Source organism: Trachurus japonicus, chromosome 10 (assembly GCF_045865225.1).
Source record: "Trachurus japonicus isolate A0001 chromosome 10, Traja_1.0".
Classification (NCBI taxonomy): domain Eukaryota; kingdom Metazoa; phylum Chordata; class Actinopteri; order Carangiformes; family Carangidae; genus Trachurus; species Trachurus japonicus.
The window spans coordinates 10,950,485-10,977,465 of NC_140916.1; the positions used below are offsets into that span (position 1 = coordinate 10,950,485).

At 40.4% G+C, this 26,981-nt stretch overlaps 3 protein-coding genes across 5 annotated transcripts in view; 2 read left to right on the forward strand and 1 right to left on the reverse strand.

The window, feature by feature from the left end:
* Positions 1-13,509: 13,509 nt before the first annotated feature.
* LOC146979404 (uncharacterized) lies at positions 13,510-15,550 on the forward strand. The gene is made up of 3 exons (XM_085788811.1): positions 13,510-13,687; positions 14,276-14,407; positions 15,330-15,550. Exons 1-3 carry the CDS (start codon positions 13,510-13,512, stop codon positions 15,548-15,550), a joined length of 531 nt encoding a protein of 176 aa, XP_085644937.1.
* Positions 15,551-17,129: 1,579 nt separating this feature from the next.
* Positions 17,130-20,437, reverse strand: atox1 (antioxidant 1 copper chaperone). Of its 2 annotated transcripts, none has more exons than XM_085789257.1 (4): positions 20,391-20,437; positions 19,792-19,867; positions 19,067-19,196; positions 17,130-17,879 (listed from the first exon to the last, which is right to left on the reverse strand). In XM_085789257.1, the coding sequence occupies exons 1-3, from the start codon at positions 20,394-20,396 to the stop codon at positions 19,069-19,071; spliced, it is 210 nt and encodes a 69-aa protein (XP_085645383.1). In that variant the 5' UTR covers positions 20,397-20,437; the 3' UTR covers positions 17,130-17,879; positions 19,067-19,068. The 2 variants fall into 2 exon arrangements, with proteins under 2 accessions (XP_085645383.1, XP_085645382.1); XM_085789256.1 differs by having other exon boundaries at positions 19,042-19,196.
* Positions 20,438-21,874: 1,437 nt separating this feature from the next.
* Positions 21,875-26,981, forward strand: part of arhgef37 (Rho guanine nucleotide exchange factor (GEF) 37) — a 30,968-nt gene continuing 25,861 nt past the window's right edge. The window contains exons 1-3 of one of the 2 annotated variants that reach the window (XM_085789249.1): positions 21,875-22,019; positions 23,034-23,141; positions 26,455-26,660. The gene's annotated coding sequence lies outside the window, so the exon portion shown is untranslated. The remainder of the gene's footprint in view (positions 22,020-23,033; positions 23,142-26,454; positions 26,661-26,981) is intronic. The other variant, XM_085789248.1, reaches the window with a different exon arrangement.

The following is a 26,981-nucleotide window of genomic DNA, read 5'->3' on the forward strand; positions in this document are numbered from 1 at the left end:
TGTTGGTCTACGTGCAGACGTCATGTGAGGTCACACAGTCTGCTTCCATGTTGTGTCACAGTTTGCTGAACACGCATAGCTCCTGTTGCACATGTAGACTGATGGTATGAAGAGACGTTTTTGAATGTCAAAGTTAAAAACAGAAACGTTCGAAAAGTCACGTAGTTTTGTGTTTTTCTATGTTTGTGTTTATTTGCATGATTGTAAAAGCAACAATGAAATAGAATAAAATAAAACATGTGCGGGTGAGGTAGAAACCCACTACGGGTTTATATTTAAACCTCACCTATCAAAGCAATTGCACAAATAACAAAGCAAAACAAACAGAAGAAACATGGATATCTTGAATAACATTATAAACAAAATAATACAAAATAGAATGAAATAAAGGGGAAAAAATCATTTTAAATATGTCAGGTGTTTTCCTGTGTTTGAGTTTTTAGATGTTCATGTTTCCTGTTTTATTTTTGAAATGTCTTGGTTATTAGCGCATGTGTCTCACCAGTGTCACCTGTGTTGTTCTTGTTTTTTGCTTTATTTCTTTTGTTTGTTTGGGCTCCAGTGTTATCTTTGACACCTCAGCTGCCTTCAGTTATTTCCTGTTTCACCTAAAGTCATGTTATTATCATTTTTAGCTTATGTTCATTCCTGTTCCTGTATCTGGGTCCTTTCAGGTTCATCACATGGCAATAAAATCATCAATTTAGCCGTATTAAAAGGAGAAAAGAGAAATAAACTGACCTGAAACTGTTTTTTAACGTGTTCGACAGGTCACAATCACACCAGTTGTGTCTAAATGCTTAGCAACCATGACAATACAAAATTTGATCACAAAAACTTTTTTAAAGCCGTATGTTGTTAGATGATCCTCTGTGGTCACTGTGTTTGATTATTTATTATTTAGGATATTTGTTTCTTGACAATGTATCACACTCAGGGTGGTGGTGTTGAACTGTGTTGTTCTTAATACTTCAATCTTACAAACGTCACATCATCACATTACATAATATCCAACAAAAATAAAGTAGGCTACTCACTGGGGCTGTCAATCAACTAAACTGTTTAATTGTGATTAATTGCATTCATAGCTAATCACGATTATTCACAAATTATTTTTTAATTTGTTCAACATTTACCTTTAAGGGATATTTTTCATTTTTATTGTTTGATAAAGTCCAGACCTGGTGATCTCTGGTGGTAACTCAGGTCACACTGACAGTTACTGTAAATAACTTTGTACCTGAACTCACCACTGAGGTGATTTTTCTTTTATTATCAGAGTAAAAACTGTTGCAGAGATGGTTTCACTTAGTGACTGCAAACTGATTCATTCAAACTATGAGTGAAGCCAAAGGCCAATAAAACAAAAGCTCTATACTGACGTTTTAGTGATGAGCTGAACTTCAAGTTATAGTAAATGGGGATAAATTAAAGGGATAGTTCAACATTTTGGCAATTGACCCATTGCCATAATCCCAAATATAGTTTTAGGAGTAGGTTCATTACCTTTAATTGTCGGTGCAAGCTGTTTTTAGAACAGCGGAGCAGAGCCACGAGCTGCTCAGAGCTACGCTACGGAGGCTCATGGGATTTCTTGGTGTCCCTCAACAAATTCATCAAATACACAATCCAACAACTCCACAACGCTCTGGTGAGATAATGCTGTGAGATAATAACAGAACGTTACCAGCCAGAGTTGTTTTTGAGGTAAATTCATGCAAAACCACTGATGCATGTTCACGTCGGCGGCAGTTTTCCAGCAAGCAGTCTCTGCATTCGCCTCGAAAACAACTGTGTCTCATAACGTTTTGTTATTATCTCAATTAAAGGTAGCAAACCTACTCCTAAAACTAAAGGGATTTTGGCAATGGGTCAATTTGCCATAATGTTGAACTATCCCTTTAAATAGACCTGACTTATGTGAACTGCACAGTTCTACTGCACCTGCATCTAAACCACCTGACGCCTCTTGTAAAGTTTGTAAAAACACATTCATTTAAAAAAAAAAAAAAATTCTTTGTTAGAGGACATGGAAGTGATATGAGACTGAGACAATGTAACACACACACATCTGATGATGGTATGCGTAATGCGTAAGTAACATGTGGTTGAAATCTAAGAGCAGAAACCAGCTGAGAGTTCAGAGATACGATCAGTAATACCTCTCCTGTATCAGACTCACTCCATATTCTTGTTTTGGAAACAAAACTCCTGCGTCACCTTCCTGTGTCCACTGTCCTGCCTGTGGACGGACGGACGGAGGAGGACGATGCAGTGATTATTCCTCCCTCTAAGTCCTCCCATCTGTCCCCCTTTTCTCTGAGCCTCTTTCACAGCGGCTGACAGGACCCTGCAGCCCACAAACACAGAGCTGGTGGGGGGGCCAGACCCCCACTCCTCCTCCCTCCTCCCTCCTCCCTCACCTCCACAACCAAACCCAACCCAACCCAACCCAACCCGACCGGCCCCCACCCGGCCCCCCGATTGTGTCCCTGCACACCAAAGCACTCTTCTATAGCTTTTTGATTGGCTTTCAATCCCCACGCCACTGACAAGGTTCTGTATGGGAGGAGGAGTGTGTGTGTGTGTCTGTGTGTGTGTGAAGGAGAGCATGGTGGACTTACTAAGGAGATTTAGTGGAGGGGGGAGGAGGAGGGGGAGGCAGAGAGGTGATTTTTCAGGGGGAGGAGGAGGAAAGTAAAAACGGGGACAGATGGGGCTGATTGTTGCTCTGTACGCAAATTAAGGAGCGAGACATCTGCAGAGAGACGGAGTGGACGACCGAGGCAATTAAGAGTGGAGAGAGAGAGAGAGAGAGTGGAGACACTCACACACACACACACACACTGCATGATATTAACAAGTGTGTGTGTGTGTGTGTTTGTATAGTCAGCTCTTTTTTTTCCTCTTTTTTTTGCCACAGCAACATAAAATCCTGGTTTCTGATTGGCTGCTTCTTCTGGAGCTGTCGACCAAGTCGTGTGGTCTTCTTCAGGGATGAATGATGGACCTGGAGTCTCATCACAGCTGGAAGTTAAAGGGACATTGTGTAACTTCTCCTGTCATCTATTCACGAAAATCGATTATTTCGTTCAAAAGTATATGTTTTTCATTAATCAGTATTGTAATCCCCCCCATCAACAAACTGAAGTGTTCCTTTCAGCTCTGAATTTGCCGTTCATATCATTCATATCTACATGGAGCGGGTAAGCTCGGTGCTGGCTGCCATGTCGTGTCGCCATGTTTTTACGTTCAGTGGCAGCGTGACGGTAGGAAACCACGGAAACTGAGACACCGGAGCTGTCGGCTCAGGTCGAGGTGGCGTCTGTGAAAAGTCACCGCGGTAACGCAGTGAGGAGGAATGGAGCGTTACGGCCCAGTCGCACTGCACGCGGAACCACAGCGCAGCGCCCTGGAGCGGAGGCAGTTTCATATAGGCGCACATGTTAACCGGTCTGCCTGGTCGCACATCTCGAGCTGTGAAGCGCAGTGCGCGCGGCTGCACCGCTTCAGTTCGGCGTCTGTTCTATTTTTCATGCGTGCCGTGAGCGCCAAGAGCGCCATCTGTCAAGCTGGATAGACCAGATCGTACCAGACAGGAAGTCAGGCACAGAAAAGGCGAGAGAATCTGGTCAATTTTCAAAATAAAATAATTAAATGATGATTAATTAAGTTGTTGATGTCCGTCTATACATATTTGTCAGTTGCGTCTGCACATGAGACACACACACGTGTTTAAAATGACGTGTGTGTGGAAAACCGAGTGAATACAAGTATGGACGACTGCAGTCGATGTCTGACAGGCGCGGAGAGAGGAGGAGAAGCTTCCGCGGGCAATGCGTCCGGGGTGTTACACTGATGCTGCATTCACGTGCAGTCGGGCAGACGGCCGTCGGTAACAAACCAGATGTCGTTTTAGTCACAGAAGTCGAGAGAAAGCCGGTAAAACGTGGGTCAGGTAAACAATACGACATCGTCATGACAATTATTGTCACGTGTATTGTTTTGCCTCATGCTGACGGACCACTTGTTTACATAGAGGCTTGTTTATGCCGTTACGTGCAGCGGCTGTCGTCCGTCCGCCGTCTGCCCAATTTCATGTGAATGCAACATGAAAAATACGATTGAGTTGCTTGCGATATACAACCGCAACGCTAGATGGGAGTAATTCCTACACAATGTACCTTTAAAGAACAACATACAGTTCATATAAAGTTTGTTTTTCTTCTGTGTGTGTGTGTCTGAATCACAGTTGCAAACATGAGTTGGTTCGTGTCAACAACAAACATAAACATCAACTTTATCTGGAAGTTAAACTAGAAACAAACACCTGCATGTTGCAACAGCCACAGTCGATATAAAACCACACATGTAATATCAATAAACATTATATGACTGTAAAATCCAACCAAGCGATCTGATTGGACGAGAGCCAACTCATGTGCACTGGGACTTAAACACTAATGATCTACTTAACCAGTAACCTGTGCTGTTTACCATTGATTAGTGTTAATGGTTAATAATACACATGAGGTGACATGGAGGAAGCAGCGGCTTCTGTGCAGGTGAGAAAAGTGTTGATTGTGTGTTGCTCACCCTGAGGTTTCTCCAATTTTTCCCCGGTAAAACGGTTTTCCCGGGAGTTTTTCCTCAGTGGATGTGAGGGTCTAAGGGCAGAGGATGTTGTTATGATGCCATGTGAAGCCCTATAGACAAACTGTTTGTAAAAATGGGCTATACAATTAAAATTGCCTTGCCTTAGTAACAGTCTAGTGCTGTATGTGTTGTTGAAGCCAAGAAAATGATGAAAAACTATTTAACAAATGATAAAATCATAAACAGTGTTGCTTATCACTTTTAAATAATTTGGTACTTGGAGAAGTGTTGTAGTAAAACAACATCAACACTCAAAGTCGTGACGTACTGACAATAAAAAACACACAAACATGTGATGCAGTTGTAGGTTCGTAGCCACAAGTTCATCATTCAAAAACGTTTATTTTTGATCATAATTAAATCATAAATCATTAAATCATCCACATTATTTTTGTGTATTCTACCTTGCTCAGTACATACAAGCTGTACATTTACTTGTATCCCACACTGTGCAATATTTCTGAACAAGCAACTAAGTTGGTTTTTTTTTCTATTTGAATAATACATATTTTTGTTTACATATATTTGTACATAATGAACGTCTTTATATATCTCTTCATATTCTATTCCTTGCTTTCTTTACTTGTCGTGTACTTCTCTGCTACTGGTGCAAGTGAATTTACCATGAGTGGGATCAATAAAAAAAAAAAAAACAAGTCTTATGTCTTATTACAACAATAATACCAAACGAAGATATTGTGTTGACGCCACAGTGAGAACAGCAGGTGAGAGATGAAGCAGATTGTGAGTCTATGAACAGTGATGATGTTTTATTCTCCTCTAGTGTTTGGATATTTACACTACCACATCTTTTTTTTTCACACTTGTACACATTCATTTGTGAGTGGGCAGGGATGGAGAGACGTCTCCAGCTACGGATCATCGAGGATGATCGCAGTGTCTCCAGACCAGGTGGGAGATGGAGAAGGAAACCAGCAGCCTGGACCACCTCAGTGAGCTCCTGATGACGTGAAAGTGAAACAACTCTTGTGCTCCCAGCTAATTTTTTCAATTATTACGAAACCATATGAACACATCAGCTTGTGTTGAATTCTCAGTTTTCAAAATTTTGTCCCCTATCCTGCACCCTAGGAGAACATCAGAGCAGCTGGTATAAATCAGATGTTTTTATCATCTGCAGTGAGGAAACAGGAGCTTCAGTCTGTGAATCTGCAGCACAGAGATCAAAACTTTAAAAACTTTTTCAGTTTTTAAAGTTTTGAAATGAGTCCAATAAAACCACTGAAAAGTCTTTTGATAACACTTTATAATAAGTACAGACAATTAAACATTAGTTAAGCATTAAATACTGAATTCCTCATTTATAACACATGAATACTCATTAGTACTGTATGTAGTTTATAAACACAATTAAAATGTTTTACTCATCATTGATAAGCATTAACTATATTTATAAACTACTAATGAGTATCCATGCGTTATAAATAAAGATTTAAAGTATTTATTAATGCTTATCTAATGCTAAATAGTGTGTATTTTTATTATAAAGTGTTACCAGTCTTCTAGTTTCATCTCCATGTTCCTAGAGCTCAGATATTAGTTTGTTGAGCTCGATGTTATTACCAATGGAAACAAAACAAGAACGAAGCCGTAAAAAAAAAAAAAAATGGAGGAGACAAGAAAAAGCTCAACATCACTATACATCCCTCCCTCCTCCCTCCTCCCTCCCTCGCTCAGCTGAGGTCAGAGGTCACAGTATAGACGAGCAGTGTGCTGGATTTAATGTGAGCCTTTTTTCTTTTTTCTTTTTTTTTCTGCACGTTTTGTTTTGTTCGTCCACCTCGCACACTCGGAGACCTCGCGTGACAAAGCAAGGTCATCAGCGGGATTATTCCTGCTGAACGCCACTGCTATTGGAACAGCAGAAGAAGAAGAAGAAGAAGAAGGAGGAGGTGAAGGAGAATACAAGACGCTGGTTGGAGGGTGTGACCTCTGCAAGAGTGTGAGAGAAACTGAGGGCGGACGGTTATTAAAATAAAATCAAGCTCCCATTAGTTCAACACAGTTTCCTGAAGTCCATGCATGTGTGTGTGTCTGTGTGTGTGTGTGTGTGTGTGTGTTGTTTTAATGGTGCATTGTTTCTGCTGTAAACTGGGTCTGACAGTCTGAGCTAATGAATCTGTCTTTGTCTCATATGTAGGTTTGTGGACTCACGCAGCAGCAAAGAATGAATGTCCCGACTGTTAAATAGTTTAATCCCCGTCATCGCAGGTCGTCCACCTCCTCCTCCTCCCCCTCCCCCTCCTCCTCCTCCTCCTCCTCCTCTGTCCTGTATCAGCTGAGCAACAAAACAACAACCACCACCCGTAACCATCGACAAAACACAAAACAACAACAATGAGCTGTGACACAATAACTTCATAAATACAACAAAAAAATCATCCTCTAATCCTGGTAACACTTTATAATCCAGTCACAGTTTATTTTTGAATACTTCGTATACTTATGTTGGACTCAGTGATACACGTTGTGAGCAGTGTGGAGGAATATTACATGGTTTTTGTGTAGGTTTATGGACGTTTTCTGTGTCGGGCCCTATTACTCTCATATAAAGTTTTCATTGGACTACGAACCGGCCTCCCGGGTCTCCAGATGCACTTCGAGGAATAAAACCTACAGAGTATTCATCAGCATGAGGGTGAGTCACTAATGACTGAATTTCATTTTTTGGTGAACTATTCCTTTAAATTCAAACCCAAACTGTAGATTCATAGCGTAAATGTTTCCTGTAACTGAAAAATTAACATTGACCTCAAATAAAGAGAACCTGCATCATAGGTAGGACATGATTTTATCAAAGTCGTAGCCGTCTGCAAAGACTGGACCGAAATGAAACAGAATAAGTGAAAGAATACGTAAATTCAGTTTTTATTTGTTATAATTTAATCTCATGGTTTAAACCACAGAATCAAGCTGTGTTCGGTGTAAAAATCCAAAATGGAGCAACATCTGCTGCAGACTTTGGATGTTTGACCTCCTCATTTATGAAATCCAGCTTCTCAGACTTGTGACTTCCTGTCTCTGTGTGGATGCTGGTGATCTGGATCCAGAGTCCATCCTGTCCCCCCTGCATTCACTGCTGCTCTAATCTGGTGGTTTGTGCACCTCGTCTGACACCTCTTTTCCCAGCGGGTCAGTCACCTTTGAGTGTGAGACCGAAAACACAAACCCCACAAGTCAAAGGGGGTTTGAGGGGAGAGAAAGGAGTGAATCCCTCTTCAGTCCAGAGATAAGAGCTCTTTGTTGACGCCTCACAGGAAGCTTTTGTGAGCGGACTCAGAGGTGATATTAAACCTCTCAGCTTCAATCCTGCTCAAAGAGTTGGGATCACTTTTAACCCCAGACTCTGTCTCTCTCATCACAGCATCACAACAGGAGTCAGTATCTGAGATCCAGCAGAGACCGGGACTCTGAGTATTGCTGGTTTCACATTCAAACGTACTAAACCACCTCCCTGTCAGTCCTTTATTTGCTGCTCTGAAACTGCAGAAATAAGAGAAAGATCACATATTTAAGAGGAACTACGCAGGATTTTTATCTTAACTATGCTACTTTTTTGCTTGTAACTAGTTCCAGGGAGAATGGAGGCTCTCTGCCTTCCACCTAGCGTCTCTTGGCTAAAAACCAACCTTGTAAGATCAGAGCCTCCGACCCGGTGTCCCAGCTCTCATCTCTGCGGCACCGTAACGTAACGCACCCCGTAACCCGTAATCTCTTGTTTATGACAGATACGACTACACACTGTAAAACCTATATGATAAATAACGTTATCCACTGCTCCGTGGATTGATTTCTCATTGGCTTTGTTGAAAACGAATGGTCACAAAGGCCGGGAGGAGGGTTAGCAAAACAGCAGAAAAGCAACTGGACTTGCATAGTTCCCCATCTTACACGAATACATTAATTAATTGACACTGCAGTAGGGCAAAGATCAGACCGCTTGGGTTGGCGCTGCCCTTTGCAATGACCCATACCTTTGTGGATCACATGCTTCCAAGGAGAAGGCCTGGACACAGCTCAGTTAAACAATAAACAGATATTTTCTGAGACTTGATAACAAATTTGCTAACATCTACGCTTGCTTGAGTTTTCAATCTGCGCCATGAAATCCAGCAACGTTACCTGCTTCTTCTTCTCCTTAGGTTTTACTGGCTGTTATTGTGGCTCCGTCTATTTCCCAATAAAGCTTTAGAGCCCAAGCATGCAGCTGATGTGTGCTTCAAAAATTAAACTCCACGCTCCGTGTTCTTCATTCGAAACATAAACAAACAAACAAACATACAAAAATTCTTTCTGTTACAAAACAAAAAACTGTGCAGCTGACAAAAACTCTGGCACTGGCTCCATAATTAACTAAAAACACATACGTCACGTTATACATCTTAATCAACAAGAAAACTGCAGTCATTACAGTCTTAAATAAGCATTAAAGCTATGGAACTGCTTATTATCTTCAAATACAAATCAAATCAAATACCACAAAATCTAAATTATGCACCTCTTTGTTTACAATGTTCAACAATGTGCTGTAACTCTGGCATTGCAGACCATCAACACAAAAGGTGCACACATACAGGATTATGACTTTTTGAAGAATACTTAGCGTGAAATCTGTGAAAGCTTTTTCTTTCTTTCTTTAACAGTTTATCCTCTGTCTTGAAGATAAGAAACAACAACAGGATGATAATTCTTAGCATTTTTAGAGGTGTTCGGGTGAAGTTAGATAAATGTTTGCACCTTTAAAAAGAGGCTAAATTGCCAGAGATTTCAACCTGGACTCAGGAGAGACAGTCTCACACCTCTTCCCTGCATCATGGTCTCAGTGAGGATAAAGTGATGAGGGGACTTTCTGAAATCTCTCTCAGGCCCCAGTCTGCTCATCAGAGGCTTTAATGAATCCTTGTGGGATCTTTTCACACTTGTAAAGGAGCTGCTGGGAGCGAGGAGGTTTTTAACAAGCTCTGTTTGTTCATCAAGGAGGCTCCACCGTGATGATCTGCTCTCAGCTCAGAGATAATACCGAGGGCAAACGCCACAGAGAAAGGACGGGGCTGATTGGGACTGAGGAGCTGTTAATGAGATGGAGGCTGCCGGTGGAGAGGCGGTGTATTATCCCTAAAGGGTGGTCTGAGGACAGAGAGCAGGGTTCAAGAGGCTGAGATCCTCACACTGATCTGTGCTGTGCTGAAATGTCACTGCAGGAACATCCACTTTACATTGTTGTCATCACAAGAGACAAAGGACAAAACACTCCCAATCTTCTTTTATCCAATTATAGAGCATTTAAAACCAAATTCACACAGAGACAGTGTTCAGTGTGACCTCACACATCATCATCCCGATGTCCCTGCAGAAAAAACATGAAAAAATACAGCACAAACCACTTTGAAACCAGTATTTCTGATGCAAATCTTAAACACTTGTTGATAGAACGATTGTAATTTAAAGGGATAACGAGGAGTTTTGGAAAAGCGAAGCGTTTTCACACTACATTTATGAGCCTCCGCGCGCACCGTACATTTCTTTGACCGGTGCAAGACGGACTCATGTTTTCATTCATCAAGAATTAAAGTCAGAGGTTCAAAGAGGTTCACATACCGTCGTAGTTCCGACCATAAACGGCGATTCGGCTGCGTTATTCTCATGACTCGCCACGAAGGAAACGCTGGTCGGCTCGAATAGAAACTCCTCGTTGTCCCTTTAAACATTTCAAAACATGTTAGAAATAATATTAGTGCGGACAAGCCCTGAAATTGATGAGACAGTCTTGCCCCTTTCCCACTGGCCAAAAAACCTATTTAAACCCGCTAGCAATCGGCTTCTGATGGCAGTGGGAAAGGGTTAGGGGTCACCAACCCACATCAAACAACTCTGCAATCAATGCAGTGTTTTAATTGGCTTGCCTCCGATTAGTTTGCAGTGGGAGCATTACACCCCAACCCAGATCAACCCGCTAATTTATGGGATGACGCTTTGAGTCCAACTCCGCGTACGTTCCACCCGACTATGTGGGGGCCTTAAAAGGTTGGGTATCATGCTAACTTCAGTAGATAAATAGGTTAAAAATCGGCAGAGAGAAAAGTTAACATTGGTGTTTGTTTCCACCGCTGAAGCTGTTGGTGACTGAAGAAATGGAGTCTGATGCTGAATTCACGTTTCTTCTAGTAAATAAACTGCTAATTAATGCTAGCGTTGACTATGTAATAATAGCAACAAAAGAAAAAACGAAATGGAGCTCCTTTAAATCTCAATCAACAAGTCTGATTCAATTAACGAAGAAGCTTCAGTTTCAGTTTTGGCTGCAGTTTGATGCCTCAGGATGTTTCAGTGTTCACTGGACTGGATCACACACACACACACACACACACACACACACACACTGAGAGCGCTGTATCTCCATACTTGTGAGGTCTTTCCATTGACTACTCTCTTGAAAGGGTGTGTGTGTGTGTGTGTGTGTGTGTGTGTGTGTGTGTGTGTGTGTGTGTGTGTGTGTGTGTGCGCGTGTGCGTGTGTGCGTCAGACTGGCAGTGAGAATGAACTTAATCCTCTAAGCTCTTGTTGGGGCTTGTCCTCTCTCTCCTCAATAAGACAAAAAAAAAAAAAAGCAGAAAGTGACCAAACTTTAAAACTAAGCAGCTGTTTGATGAGACGTTCACTGTCACTGTTTGTCTCATTATTTTCAATATAAAACCATTTAGAGCAGGTTTTAATGCTGAAGAAATGATAATGCTGAAATTCCTGAATAAGCTTCGGTTATTAAATTTGAAAAAAAAAAGAAAAAAGTTGTGTTTCTTTCCAAATGTCCTCATGTAAACAGTGTATGAGCATGTTTCCTGCAGGTCACAGAGGTCAGAGGATGATACAACAGTCCGATTGGTTGTGTGATCAGCCACTCTTTTATCCTTGACTCTAACAGATCTGGTCTTGGACTTGTGTTGAACTCGACTGAGGTGGTCTGATCAGACACAGAGCTGCAGCTGTCCTCACATCGGGGACAAAGTCAGGAGTGTTTTTTACCTCATCCATTTGTGTGTGTGTGTGTGTGTGTGTATGTGTGTCACCTCGGGGCATTTTGTCACTTAAGAGAGGGGACATTTGGCCGATCGGTTTTCCTCCCCCTGAAGTGCACGCTTCAAAGGCCGGATGAGCAGATTAGAGGTCAGGCTGGGCTCAGGACTAACTGATTTAGGAAGGTTTAGTCTTCACTCCTGAAATCCATCCTCTTTGTTTGGCCCCCATCGCCCCGCCGGCTCCGTTCCTCTCGGCGGCTTCTTCTCGCCTTTTTAATTCGTTTTTCTCCGCTCCACTGAGCTACAGAGGCCTGCAGAGGACATTAACAGTTCCTCATGTTCTGCTCAGATCACAGAATAAATGTAGTGGCACAGGTGAGAAACTCTGTCTGCACCAGTCAGGAGGCTCCAGACAACTTCTCAGGTTTTTTTTAAAGTTTTTTTTTACTTTTTTACTTTCTTATACATGTTTTATGAGAGTTTCCTGTTTATATTACCAATGCTTTCCCACTTTAACACATTGTTTAGGTTCTTATTGCTCCACATGTGGTCATGGTAAATAGACTGGACCGGAAGAAACCTGCAGACACTGTGTTGTAATGAATCATTAGCATCTGCTGCCACCTACTGTTCACTCAGAGCATCACAACCTAACACAGTTCACACAGACTTGCATGAACACTATCGGTCTTAGAGGCTGCAACATAACTCAGATAAAGTCAACCAGTGTGTTACTTTATTTTATTACTTTCATTATTGTATTATTATTTCATTCACCACTTATTTATTCCTGTCTCCTTTTTTCTAACTCTGGGCCTCGGCTGCTGTTACTTTCTCCATCGAAGGTTGAATAAAGTCTCATGTTATGTTATGTTATGTTATGTTATGTTATGTTATGTTATGTTATGTTATGTTATGTTATGTTATGTTATGTTATCTTGTCTTGTCTTGTCTTGTCTTGTCTTGTCTTGTCTGGAATAAATATTTTTTCTTCATGTGATCAGAAAGTCTCATTGTGCACTCAGGAATGAAGCATACAAAATACGCCTAAAAAAAAGATCAATATGTTTTATATTTGGAAGACAGTAAGGATTCTTTTTTTTTTGTATTAATAAGTGTCACCTTTAAATATCTACCATGTGTGTGCCTCCATATTAGAACCTCATATGAACTCATTCTGACTTTGTGGTTAAGTTAAAGATTTATACTTGATTATTAAAAGGGCTACAGAACAGAGGCTTTTAAAAAATATATATTGTTTGCATTATTTTCGAGCTTAATGTGCACAAATGCAAACACCATATATTGTCTTTACAAAAGCAAAATATCAAATTAAATGGACAAATGGGACATGATCAGTAAATGAACATGTTGCAGAGATTTGTAAACTCGGGTATAACCTGTCCGGCTGTTTCCCGTCAATGGAAAGTTCCAGTCTGTTGTCAGTCCAATCAAAAACTCATTAACTATAACACTCAACATACAAAACAAAAGTGAGGTAACACAGACTCAACATGGCAACGTGCTGGTCAATGGTAGCTTCACAATAAAAGCAAACAGGTTGTATTTGCTTCAGCATTAAACAAACTGTGGCCCAACAGAAGCCTGTATTTGTCAACGGGAACATACTGTATATACACATAGATTAGTCACATAGAGTATGTCAGTTGTTGAGGAAACGATGAATGCACAGTGTGTTTTTTTTTCCATTTCAGAGTCACACCTGCTGAGAACAGCTGATCGCCTTCCTGAGGATGAGGTGCCTTGCTCAACGGCTTTTTGCCCCTGAACTGTGTGAACTGTGTGTGAGAGTTGTAACATGAGGAATCCAGTGTCTGTACTGACCACCCTGTTGTCTGTGGAGTTTGTGCTCTACACAATAAGTCTCTGTGCACCTGAGTGGCTGGTTCAGCCTGAGGGGGCCAGCGAGGGACTGTTCGCCCTCTGCAGCACCGACGAAAACCTCTCCAGCTGCACCACGCGGCCGGCCTGGCTGGGTGAGTCCATGATGCCTTCAGTGTGTTTACAAAGTATGTATATTTAATGGAAGATTTATTTTTCTCAGTATATATCTTTTTTATATATATATATTTTTTTTTTATATATTTATCTGGAATGCAAATTTTGTAAATAATAATAACAATAATAATTCTGGTTGTGGTGCTGCGGTATTAGGCAATAGCTGTAAGATTTTCTGTGCATGGTCCAGATGGGGAGGTAGCATCTGGCAGTTCAGGCTGTATTTAGGCCAGATTTGTGCTGTGGCTGGGTGAAATTATTTTTTCTGAGTTCATAGGATGTCTGAAAATACTGTGAAAATGCTCATGACTATTCCCAGATGCCCTTTTGTTGAATGAAACATTCAAACACCTAAATATGTGCAGTTAACTATCAGGGATATAGAGAAATAGTTGCTATTTATGCTGAAATTATGAAGATAAATCAATTATGGAGTACTGGATGGTTTCTTGCACTATTACAGTCAAGAGTGGGACCAATTGTTTTGGTTTCTTTTTCATCCCTCAGCCCTGAAGAAATGAACCCGTGTGTTAATAAGTTTAACATATTAAACTTTCCACCTGCAGGAAACTACAGTTTGTCCTGGATGTTTCTGGCTGTGTCCTGCCTGCTGTCTCTGACCGCGGTGCTCACCGTCAGACCTGCTCTGAGTGGCGGGAGGAAGGCCGTCGTCACCCTCATCCTCAACCTCATCTCTGGTACAACACCCCACTGACTCAAGCTGTACATATACGGACAAAAGTATCTTTATGATTTAAGTGAATAATGAATCTGTATAAATCTCTGCAAACTAATCTCTGTTCACATGACAGTTTAACACTCCAATTGAAGAAAATACACCCTGGAAGCTATGAATCTGTAACAGAGAAAAACTTTGTGAACTGCATATGAATTATTTTCTTTCTTTCTTTCTTTCTTTCTTTCTTTCTTTCTTTCTTTCTTTCTTTCTTTCTTTCTTTCTTTCTTTCTTTCTTTCTACCCCTCTCTATATCTATCTACCTCTTTCTATATCATCCCTCTCTCTGTCTCTTTTTTCTTTCTTTCTTCTACCCCCTTTTTTCTTTCTTTCTTTCTTTCTTTCTTTCTTTCTCTTTCTTTCTTTCTTTCTTTCTTTCTTTCTTTCTTTCTTTCTTTCTTCTACCCCCTCTCTCTGTCTTTTTCTTTCTTTCTTTCTTTCTTTCGCCCATAGAAAGACATTCTCTCAGCCTTCAAGTTTTATGTTTTAGCTTTAGCCTTTTTCAAAATTGCCTCAGCAGTTTATTCAGCTCATTCAGCAATAGCGTTCACCTGCTTTCAGCATTCACACGCATTTCCTGCAGGAAATGCTTTCTTTTTCTAGTTTACTACTAATATTTATTCACAATTTCATTCATACAACTGACATCTGATACCTCACTCTTTAATTTCTTCTGAATTTAGGGGAATTACGTAAGACCAGATGTACTTTTGATTTGGAAAAATGTTGGGACGAAAATCTGAATGTGGGAGTAAAGTATGTCTTGGTCAACAGCACTATATAGGCTATTTAACAAACTATTATGTATTTAATAAAGGGTTAAACTAGTGAGACCTTCAGTGTAAACATTAAAGAGTAACTCATCTCCATCCTCCCCTCTACAGTGGCCCTGTGTGCCGGCTCTCTGATCGCCTTCCTGGTGTTCATCGAGCAGCAGGAGCCTCAGTGGCTGCAGCACCTCGGCTGGACCTTCTACATCTGCTGCGCCGCCCTCCTGTACGCCACGCTGGTGACGGTGCTGCTGGGAGTCATCACCGGCGACGGGGGGCGGGTCGAACCGGCTGTGAGAGGAGCGGGGGTGGATCTGTCTGTGATAGCAGCCTGATGATGTAGAGATGACACATGATGGATGTACTGTACAATGATGCTGTATATTCACATTATGAAACATTGTCTCTTGTTTGCTCAAGAACCAGTTCTGTAAAATATGAAGCTCTGTAATGTTTTCAACTTTTAATTCCTGTTCCTTCCTCTGTTTTCTGTTTCTTCTGCTGTTGTAGATCAGTAAATCGATTATGTGTTCTCTTGTAACCTAAAATATACAAATATATATGGTTAGGTATAAAAGCTGCTTGTTGCATTGAGATCTCAGATTGCTGGACCTCAAGTCTCAATGCATTTAATGAATTAATCAAACAGCTGATAATATTTCTGATGTGACAGTCTTAAAGTTTTCAACATTTTTTGCCTCCAGCTGGTTCATTTTCTCCTGAGTCAAAGTCAAAGTCGGAGTCTCAACTAGAAAATCGTTGATATTATGAATGTATTTATTTTTAGGAGCTGAAAGATGAAGGAGAGGAAGATCATACTGATCACACAGTGCCACCTGGTGGCTGATCATTATGTTACTTCATTACTGTAAGTGATGTTCACAATCAATACGTAAAATAAATCTGCATGTGATATTCAAGTGTGTGCATACTGACTTGACACAATTAACTTACACTAGTTATAGTAGTTATTGTCTGTGAGAGATGGCCGCTCCACACTTCTCTTGTTGGCCGAGACACATTTGCTTCGATACCCCCAGGCCATCACTTCACTAAATTCTCAATAACTTCATGAACATGTTTGCACCATCTTTGCTGCTGTTGATCTAATGGTCCTATCGTTGTCTTATGACGTCTTTACATCAATTTCTAATGTCTATGGATGTGTTGTTTTTTCCCTAACCATGTGAAATATTGATGTGCACCTTAGGAGTAGCATCTCCAACCTTACTAGTGCAATGACACTAAACAAAATACAACTCTGCCCAGACCAGTACATCTTTCCTAGAATGAGGGAATAAATTAGCTCCATAAAATGCTTCTTTATAAAAGAAAAAAATATATATTTATGTACCTGCACCTTATCTACACAGCATAAAGACAGGGAGCACGGTAAGAAGGGAAATTATCTCCAGAAATAAGACCGATCTGGCTCTAGAGGCCTTATCCCTTCAACACACGACTCCTTATTCTATTCTTACAGTTAATTACCTATATGTGGTTAAATATATTCCTATTCAGTGACTCTGTACTCATGGCAGTGCGACCACCAAACAGGGTTATGTAAAACCTATTACAAGGTTCACAACTGTACAGTAATACCACTCCGAGTATTTCATTAATGTTGAATTATCCAAACCGCTGATCTGTCAATTCACTTTCTATACATAGGCTATTACTAAATTAATTCAAGTGATACTGTGTCTGAAAAATCTCACACTGCTGACATTGTGTGATTCTGACTACACAACTTTGTCTACAATCTTATGTTTTTCAATATCTTTCATATAATCGATCTGTGATTCAGAAGTTCCACTTTGATCCAACAATACGATGTGGTGTTTTCTCTTGTGAATGGCTGATCTTAATATTGGTATCTCTCCTGATGAATCAATTCACACAGAGGAATACGACTGAGGCAGAACTGATTTAATTTTATTTCCCCTGTTTGCACAGAAAATATAAAGACAGATGATTACAAAAAACAAAAACCCAGGAGAAGATAGTTGTATTACACAACAAACATCTAAATTAACATGATTTACCTGATTTGTGGTGTTAGTCAATCATTGTAGTGTAAACTGTGTTGAAACATTTTCTTCAAATTAAAGTCCAGCAGGTGTTTGAGAAAGGAAGAGACTGATGTTTCCCCCCTTAGTGCAGATCTACAGGCGTTTTATGCAACAATACTGAGACAAAAGTTTTACAAACCAGGGAATGTACTTTAAACACATGAAAGTAAGTCTGCGCCTTGTTCTTTGTGGTCAAATCTTACACAAAGACAAGTCAACAAGCAGGAAGGCTGTGGTTTCTGCACAGAGGTAAGTTGGAAGAATACTTTTAGTAGCTATCCAGGTGAAGCTGCTGAGTTGGAGGAGAGAGAAATGGATCATGCACAAACCAGAGGACGTCAAATAAAGTGCTGAACGAGCGCCAACATCGTCAGTGTTTTTGTTTCTGTTTTGTCATCAATCCTCCAAGCGCAGTCAGCTCCGACCTTGTAAATCACAACACTGAGAGAGGATCTGCATCCAAGGGGATTTTTTTTGTGCGTGTAAGCTGCAGCAGGGTTGGCACCAGGTGGGAGGAGGAGGAGGAGGAGGATCCATCAGACTCTTCTTCACAAGAAAAGAATTTAACTTCCAGTATAAACGTTCACTCCCCCTAAAAAAACACACACACACAAACACAGATGAAAACTAACAAGTCTCTCTCTGTAGTCATCTGATTCAGGAAATGCTGTTTGTAGAAGACAACATATGATGATATAAACATAAACTGTGGGTAAATAAATATAAATCAATGAGTTGTCAGGTGGAAAAAATGGACTTTAACTCATTGAGTGCCGCGCTCCTTTCCAAAGTTTTAGTCAAGTGTACCGGCAAATTAGACCATATTTGACTTTTTATTTTAGAGCCATAGTGTATTCTATATTATTGCCACCAACACATACTGTGGCTCATTTGAAAGGTTTAACTTTATCCTTCAAATGGCCACAAACCGTTTGTTTCTACGTGCCTCCGTTCCTGAGAAAAGTCAAGCTAAACATGGCTGGGTTTCACCAAAATCCCTCCTTTTTTTCTAGAAAAGGAGATGGAGCGTCTTTTATGAAAGCTGCGCTGTTTGTGTCTGTCGCTCTTCTCACACTCGCATTTCTGGATCAAAGGGCTCGTATAAGATAAATATACACAACAATTGTTGTTCTATTCACAAAACCACCATCGGGGGCGGGGGGGGGCGCCACTAAACAACAATAACACAGACGCACCGTGCCGTGTCACAGCCTCTCGCCGCGGAACGTGAGGCTCTGCCGGCCACAGCGGCTCGCGAACACCGGTCCCGCCGGTGGTCGCGGTCCGTCTGTGGTACGGGTCGGTGGTGCCGGTCTGCTTTGACCCAGAGACCATCAGATTTTACCGCGGGAGGACTTTGGGGAGGACACGGTGTTGCTCCAGATGAAGACCGGGCGGGACTGTCAGCTGAGAGCTTCCTGGTTCAGCTCCCAGCTGCTGCAGCCTCGCGGGTGAGAGCAGAGCAGCAGCGGCGCAGCTGCGCTGCATCTGCATGCAGAACTCCGTTTGCAGAAGCTGAGTTATGATAAAAACTTCCAGATCATGAGCTGTCATGTGACTTTGATCGTCATCTATTTCAGTTCTCCTCGTCGTAGAGTCCCCAAATTTACATATAATGTGTATTAAAGTGTCTATTTTCATAATTTAAAAAAAAAGCAAAAAACGAAAAATTTCGTTTTTGGCACTCAACGCATGGGAACGAAAAACGAGAAATTACGTGGTTGGCACTCAATGAGTTAACATCATCATGTCACCTGTTCTACATGAGCAGAGTCAGACCTTCACTCCTTCACGCCGTTGTACTTGACCTCCTTCCCACATTTCTTCAGTGTCTCCGTGAGAAGCTCCACATCCTTGTCGGACTCGATCCAAACCAGTTTGTTAGGCAGGTCGATCTCAAACTTCACATCTGAAGAGCAGAGAAAACAAAAAGGGCTCTTTGTTTAACTCCAGGAAGTAGAGTTAGGCATCGCGGCTATAGTTATGATAGTGTTGTTTGGGTAAATAAAATGATAAAATTAAGACATATTGAATTAAAAGGAATTATAAAAGTTATCAGAACTGGGAGTTAATCCAGAACATAATAAAAGGAAAAACTAGTAAAACAGCTTAAAATGTGTAAACATAAATAAATAGGAATCTATAAAAAGCCAGACCACAAAGGAAGGTCTTGAGTTTGCCTTTAAAAATAACAACACAATCTCTGCCCTCATTTAACATTTAGTTGAAGTCAATAAAAGTTTAAAAACTGCCTCTGTATCAGATGACTCGCTGGCTGACACAACAACTCAGAGCCAAGAAGTCATGAGGTTGTTATGATGCAAGGTGCCTTTGAAAATGTGCAAGACAAGACAAAGGGAGAGAGCTGTCGGCTATTTGAAGCTGGTTTACATTCACTTAAATGCTCCACTTACGCATGATGTTGGTATTGTAAAGAGAGGACTTCAAATAAATTACAAAAGTGTTTTGGTTCATACAGTTTGAAGAAGGAAGAAGAGTCTCACCTCCCAGTTTGTTGAGCACTCTGGTTACAGCTCCAGAGCATCCTTCACATGTCATCGCCACCTCAAACTCGTGCTTCTGTTAGAAAAAGAGACAGAGAGAGAGACAGAGATTGAATCATTTAATCTTATCTCATTGTGTGTTTACTTTTATGATAGTTATCATGATATAAACACCTCAGCTGCAGCACATACAGAATAAATAACTGTCAATCACTGAGTTCAGATTAGCGGCAATTAATGTAAGAAACTTTATAACTGTTATATTTGATGATTAAACTGACTATTAATTTGATTAATTGATTAGCTTACATCATGGAAAAGTTACAAGGTACTGTAATGTTACAACTACACTGCGTCACAGTGAATTAATCCTGTGTATTGTGAGTTGATTTACGCTACAGCTCGATAATAATCAATGCTGGAATGAACCGAGCTTATCAATAGAAGTGATCGGTAATTTACAATCAACATAAAAAAGACAAGTTTTGACAGTTAGCTTGTTGGCTATTTAGCATTCGGCAAATGAAACAGCTAGCTCGATTAAAGCTAAAACTTCACAACACAACAAAATAAACTAATGCAAGAATGAATAAACTCACAGTCATGGTTGAAGTGATGAGTCACACTCGCTGTCACGGCCAACTGTGGACTTTCGCCTCCGACGGTCTCGCAATAGCTGCAAAATCTGAGAAATGTCCAGCACCTGATTAACCGGTTAGCGTCGAGCTAGCGTCCATCTATTAGCACCAGGACTTCCGGTGTTTGACAAAATAAAATACGACTTCCGGTGTGTGACAAAATTAAATAGATACTTTTTTATGTCTATATATTTATATAAAGAATTAATTATAACAGATACAAAATAAAACAAATTATATTTAGGAAGAGCTGTATTCGCTAAACATCAAGCCTGAGGGAGCACTGGCATAAAGCCTGTACCATTTTTTAATTGTTTGTAAATGTATTGGTATTATTTTAGTAATCTGTGTCTTTTTGTTTTGTTTTGTATTGTACATTTCTTTTATTTTATTGGAACATGAGTCTGCATTAAAGATATGATGATGATGATTGAGTTGTGTTAAGGAACATCGCTTTGAATTAGTGCCGGTTTTAGACTTTGGACTATTTTTATTATTCACATTTGTTGACCTACCTGAACGCCTCTAAATATGTTTTTATTTAGGGCCTACATTTTAAAGATAAAAAAAAGAAAGAAAAGATTCTTCACTTCCGCTCTTATTGTGGCTAACTTGACGGGGAGCCAACGCTCGCTCATGTGACTATCCTATGTAAATCTCTTTTTGTTTCGATTTTTTCTGATTTCCAAAACCTCAAGTTTCTTCATACTTGGTTATTTGAGCACTTGATACAAGAAGCGATGAGAATAAATGAAAAACAAATAGCGCAGAGAACTAAAAGTGTAGGCAAAGTGTAGCCTGGCTGCCCCGGTTTACAAACCAAGCGCTTCCATTCGCTAAATTCTATCAAAATAAAAGTCAGCTCATTAGGACTACTAATGATTACGGAATACAATTAATAATTGGGCTAAATCATAGACTGTATATAAAAAGGGCTAAAGCGATACTATTTTATTAGATTGTCTTATTTGTTGCTCCATAATGTTTCATATACTAGCACTAGATGTATATATTTTCAGTTTTAATTCAAGTTAAGCAGAAAAAAGACAGAAAAAAGAGAGAAAGCACTCAAGAAGAACAACACAGACTGAGGTCATATAACATAGACAACACAAACTTTAAAATTTCATAGATAAAGATGTTCATTACAGATTATTCTAACATTAAAAACCGCATTTTGGAGTTAATTGACAGAACATTTGGAGACACTGATTGATTGATTGCTTATTGATAGGCTAAAATTACCTCCAGGCACTGATTGATTATTGATACTCTTACCTCCAGGCTCTTTACTTGACGCCAGGCGGCGCCACGTGCATGTTAAAGTCCACCAGCTGTGTAAACACCTGTGTCGTGGAACTCCTGGCAACCGAGACGTTTTTATGACCCCTGCGGCTTTCGGTAGTTTTTTTGCCGCCGCCCTTCGCCTTCGCCTTCGACGTGGTGACGTCGTCAGGTCGCTGTGACAACAACAGGTGAACGGGAGTCAGCGCGTGAGTGAGAGAGAGAGAGACGGACGGTGAAGAGCTCGAGCCGAGGACATCACGGCGGGAGAAAACAGCACACGAGGAGAGGGACGGAGACAGAAAGGTAAACATTATACCTCATTTCTCTGTCATCATGTCCCGTGATGTTCATTTAAAATCACAGACCAGCCGCAGCATCGTCTCGTGAACCCGAGACCACCCGCGTGCTCTGCTCTGCCGCAGTTCGCTCAGACATGGTGGAAAAACATAGAAATAAATCAAAAACCACCGTCTTTATAACCTTGGTTGCCGCCCACATCTATTCTCTCTCATAATATTATAAATTAATCAACATAAAATAAAAAACAGACCGATGTTTTCGCTGTTGCTGCCTGGTGTTGTTTATTTCCCCTAAATAAAAAATAAAATAAAAAAGAAAACACCATATGCTTACCTACTGGATTTCAAACGGGCAGTTTACTGTTGCTAAGATACCGTTCATCTGGTAATGATGACGCCTAACACTATGTTTGATTAAAAGATTGTGGGGCTAAAATATGAAATTATTATGATGTTCACCTGTTGAGTATGAAGCTGAAATCATAAATATGTCCATATACAACATTCCTCACATACAACTGAGTATGTGTCAATAAATGATACCAAACAGAAACAGATGAATACATGTGTGTGTGTAGTCATCTGTACATGTATTTCCAGTTTCCAAAACCTGTTTTAATGTACAATTTATCATCGGTTTGAAGTTATTTGGGGGTTGCACAGCTGTCCACTTATTTCAAAGTATACTATGGATATTTATCATGTTTTGCATTTAAGATACCTACTGTAAGAAGGCACATCATACAATATGTGTTATGGGACCAGGATTATGAACATAACTAAAAAGCAGAGAGTATGTGAATTATATATTTTACAGGCACTGATGCTTTAACATAAATAAACTTTCTAACTGCTAAAAAATAGTTATTTGAAAGTTGATTTTTTTTTTTTTTTTGTAAATGGGGCAGACAGGAAGTTCAGCTGGATGAGACACAGACAGTGGTTCACTCCAGATGGAGAGATAAACAACACTGATGTGTAAGGAGATGTTTAGTCTGTCTGAATTTGTTTGTTGCAGTTGTCCGGTGATAAGGAAGTGGAGGGTACCACCAGGATGTGTCTGTCTCCTTCCACCTCCTCGCGAGTCATCAGAGGAACCGCACTCAAGAGACCAAACATAAGACATGTGGGTATCACCAGAGACGTTCCACTGTGGCTTATCAACATCAGTCTGGTCACAGTCCATGTTCATCTTCTTTGAAAACGAGTTTGCTTAAAAAATTGGGAACTTAAGAGTTCACCACACTTCACCACACGTCTCTTAAGTTCCCAATTTTCCAAACAAGGTGTTTACATGTGCAGGAATATTCCAGGACGTTAATCAGCATATTGTTGTAATAGTTGTGCTAGCAGTATCAAAACCTCATGGCGTAGGGTAGTAGGCACGTTCTTTGTCCCCACTGTGGTGTCATAATATTCATTTTTATTATAGCATGAAGCAAATCTCATAATAGAAGTCATGTTTCTATTAGTTTAACAGCTCTAAACCAGGGCACACTTAGCTAAGAAGTTGGCAACTGCTGAAAAAGCTGCAAAAACACCAGTAAGAATATTTACTTTACACTTTAAATATGATCTTGTTCTGACTAAACTGTTGTTTGGCACCGTCTTCATAATGTGGTCCTATTCAGTTAATTACTGGAGTGCAGTAGTAAACCTTGTCACTGTGATATCACTTTTGTAGAAACCCAATAACCAAGCAAACAACATTAATCCAAAACAAGCCAAATGACACGGTGTCAAGTTGTGATCACACCCTTAATCTGCTGTCACACAAACTCGCCGTCAACCAACCAAAATAATTCCTTTACTCATCCAGCATCAGTAATCCTGTGAGGTTGACTAAGCAGACAGGACATAATCACCATGCTTTCATTTTCAGCTTTGTTTGTTTGTTGTTTAACCTGCAGCAGAATGAAGTTAAAGTATGTCTTAAAAGTCCAGGAAGTAGCCCAACCCTGCAATTACTCAACATATAAATTCTTATCAAATCATCAACTCTCCTTTGCAAGAAGTGTAAAGTTGCAACAGAATCTATTCAGCTGCACTCCTTTCATGACAAAGTGCACTGAATAACAATCTGCAAGGACGTACTGTAAGCCAAAATCCTGGTGGCCAAGGTTGAGTTGACCTGCATCACTCCTTTTTGTTATGTTTTTTGTATCGATGTTTTTGCTTTTATTGATGTGTGCGACAGTGTAAAGACGACAGGAAATGAAGTGAGAGAGAAAGACAGAGAGGATAACATGCGACAAATGTCCTTGGATTGACTCCAGCAGACTGAGGATGTTGTGGTTCATGGTCAGGGCGTCTCTCTTTGGCGGATGAACTATGTGAAACCTGCATATTCTAATACCAATATACGGTATCTACAGTGATAATACTAAGTTGAACCTGAATGGTTGGATGTTCAAGTCTTCAACATCTTCATTGGTTTTTGCAGCCGGAGGCAGATTTCTGCTTTCTATTTTCTTCTTGGAAAAAGCCTCAGATAAAAATTATCTCGGTGCGTCATGCAACTCAAGTCAAAACCCCTCTCTCTGCTGCGAGACACCTTAACTTATTGTGACATGAACACAAGTCAGCTGACACAAAAATCCAGCCGGGCAGCATTCCTCCCCGACATGCTGATATGATGAAGCAGATTAGCCGCTGCCTCCTTCATTCCTGATTCAACGAGTCTGACGGCCATGAATTCCTTCATTGTCTCCAGCTGCGTTCATGCTAACATCATGTTCTAATTATTCTCATAGTAGACGCATCCTGAGGCGGCCTTTACACTCTGTAGGTTTGGTTCGCTTCTGCTCTTCTGTGAGGAAAAGTAGTGAAAATGGCAAAACACTTGTTGGTTAGAAACAATACATCTTAGTAACCTGCCTGTAAAACAGCACATTTCAGTTTTTTTATACAATTTTAATTCTATAGAAACAAGAATACACATAAACAAAGGTCACATGCATTGACAGCAAAAGCTTATTTGCATTTCTTGACACAAGATTGGCCTTTAAAAACAGAAAACAAAGTCTAGTATTGATGGCGGCCTCTGTCAGTGTGGTGGGAGACAACAGTGATAAAAGTTGCTGTGTGCCAAATACATGAACTGACACACTCTCGGTCTAAACTGAGATGACAGTCGATGTCTGTTTGTCCATCCCTTTTATCTACTGGATGATGATATTGGATGGGTTGGTTTGAGTATTTCTACAGACATTGATCATCCTCTGAGACTGAACTATTGACTTTAGTGATCCTTTGAATTTCCCTCTAGTGCCACCAACTGGTTGACTTAGTTTTTTGGGGATTTTAGTGAAACTGTTGGATGGACCATCATGGTATGTGATTGATATTCATGGTGCACAGAGGATGAATCATAAAGGCTGTTGGTGATCCAGGTTTTCACTTGTCCAGTGAAGTAGCTAAACTTTTTTCTTTTCTTTTTTTGTGATCAATTTTTGATTGGATTTTTTCATTTTTTTGGAAAGAAAACTGAGATGTGGCAGGCAGTAAATGTGCAAAAAACAAACAACAAAAAAAAGAAAAAAACAAAACGAAAATGAAAAACATAGATTGATAGAAAAGCACAATTATTGAATTACTGATAGAGATTCTATTAACATTAATAGAAATAATAAATCAACAACATAAACATTAAAACCTCCATGTTGTCCATTTTAGATCCTATATTAGAGGCACGGAGAAGTATTTGAGACAAAACAGCAGCTAAACATTTAGGTAAAAATATGCAGTGCTGCAGATATCCTGACTTTTCTTACAGCACCTGTTTTATAACAAAATATCCCAACGACTGTTTGACAGATTGCATTTAGCACATTTGTGCAGGTTGAGTTGTATAACTTTATTTATCCCACAACTGATATCTGTAAAAGCCAATAACATTCCCATTAACTTAACTTACTTACTTTTTACAGTGTTACTTAGCGCTCTTGCAAGCCTATGTCTTAGTTGTCTATGTCTAACCTGTAGCATGCTGACATGCCAAAGAGAAGATTAATGTAGTGATAATCAGCACACTAGCTTGGTTTAATCTTATATAATGTATAGCAATCCTGAGCCTATATACAGCTGCTTGTCTTGACCTTTTTTTAATGTTTTAAGCACAAGAGCTAATTTCCCATCCTCTCTTATTGTGTACTTTAAGTATAACACAGAATAAACAAAATGTGTTTGCACACTTAGGCGCCTCCAGGAGAAGTCGCAGTTTACTAGTGAATGAATGTGACTTTCATATTGCACGTCCCTCTTAACTTTCATTTACATGCATTTTTAACGTCCAGCTGCTGCCCAGCGGGTGCATGGTTTACTTTAGTTGTTTGAGATAAACTTTGCACACAGCCAGGATGAACCTTTTTATTTCCAGATGAAAAAATTCCCAAAGGACGTAGTGCAGCCATGAATCTTTCTCTTTCACCTTCCACCAGTAAATCCAGACAATCCCTTTTCAATTGGAAGAGGATGGTACGTCCCGCTGGGCCTTTGTTTCCCCCGAGAGGAAAACTTCAATCACTTCAACAACGTGCCGCCTTCATTGGTCCCTCTGCAGTTCCATGAGGCCTCTCGAGGTGTCGCCTGATTGGTCCTTCGTTCCCCCCTTGCAAGACGTGTCAGCCAATCGGCCTCCGCCTGGGTGAGCGCCACTTCCTTTTTCCCACCAGCTGCTGCAGTCAATCAGCTTATTCAGCAGCATGAGTGTGTGAATGTGTGTGTGCATGTGTTTGTGTGTGTGTGAGGCCACCGGTTCCTCCCCCCCTCCCCTGTTTTTCCTCTACAAAACAGCCGGCCCACCCTCCTTTCCACTCCCATCCCCCCTTTTTCCTCACACACTCATACACTGTGTTTTCCTCTGGCACACATGAGGTCCAGCAGCAGCAGCCCGCTCTGTGTGAGTCACTGGAGAAAGTTACACCGGCGTGTGTCTGTGTGTGTGTCAGTGTGTGTGTGTGTGTTT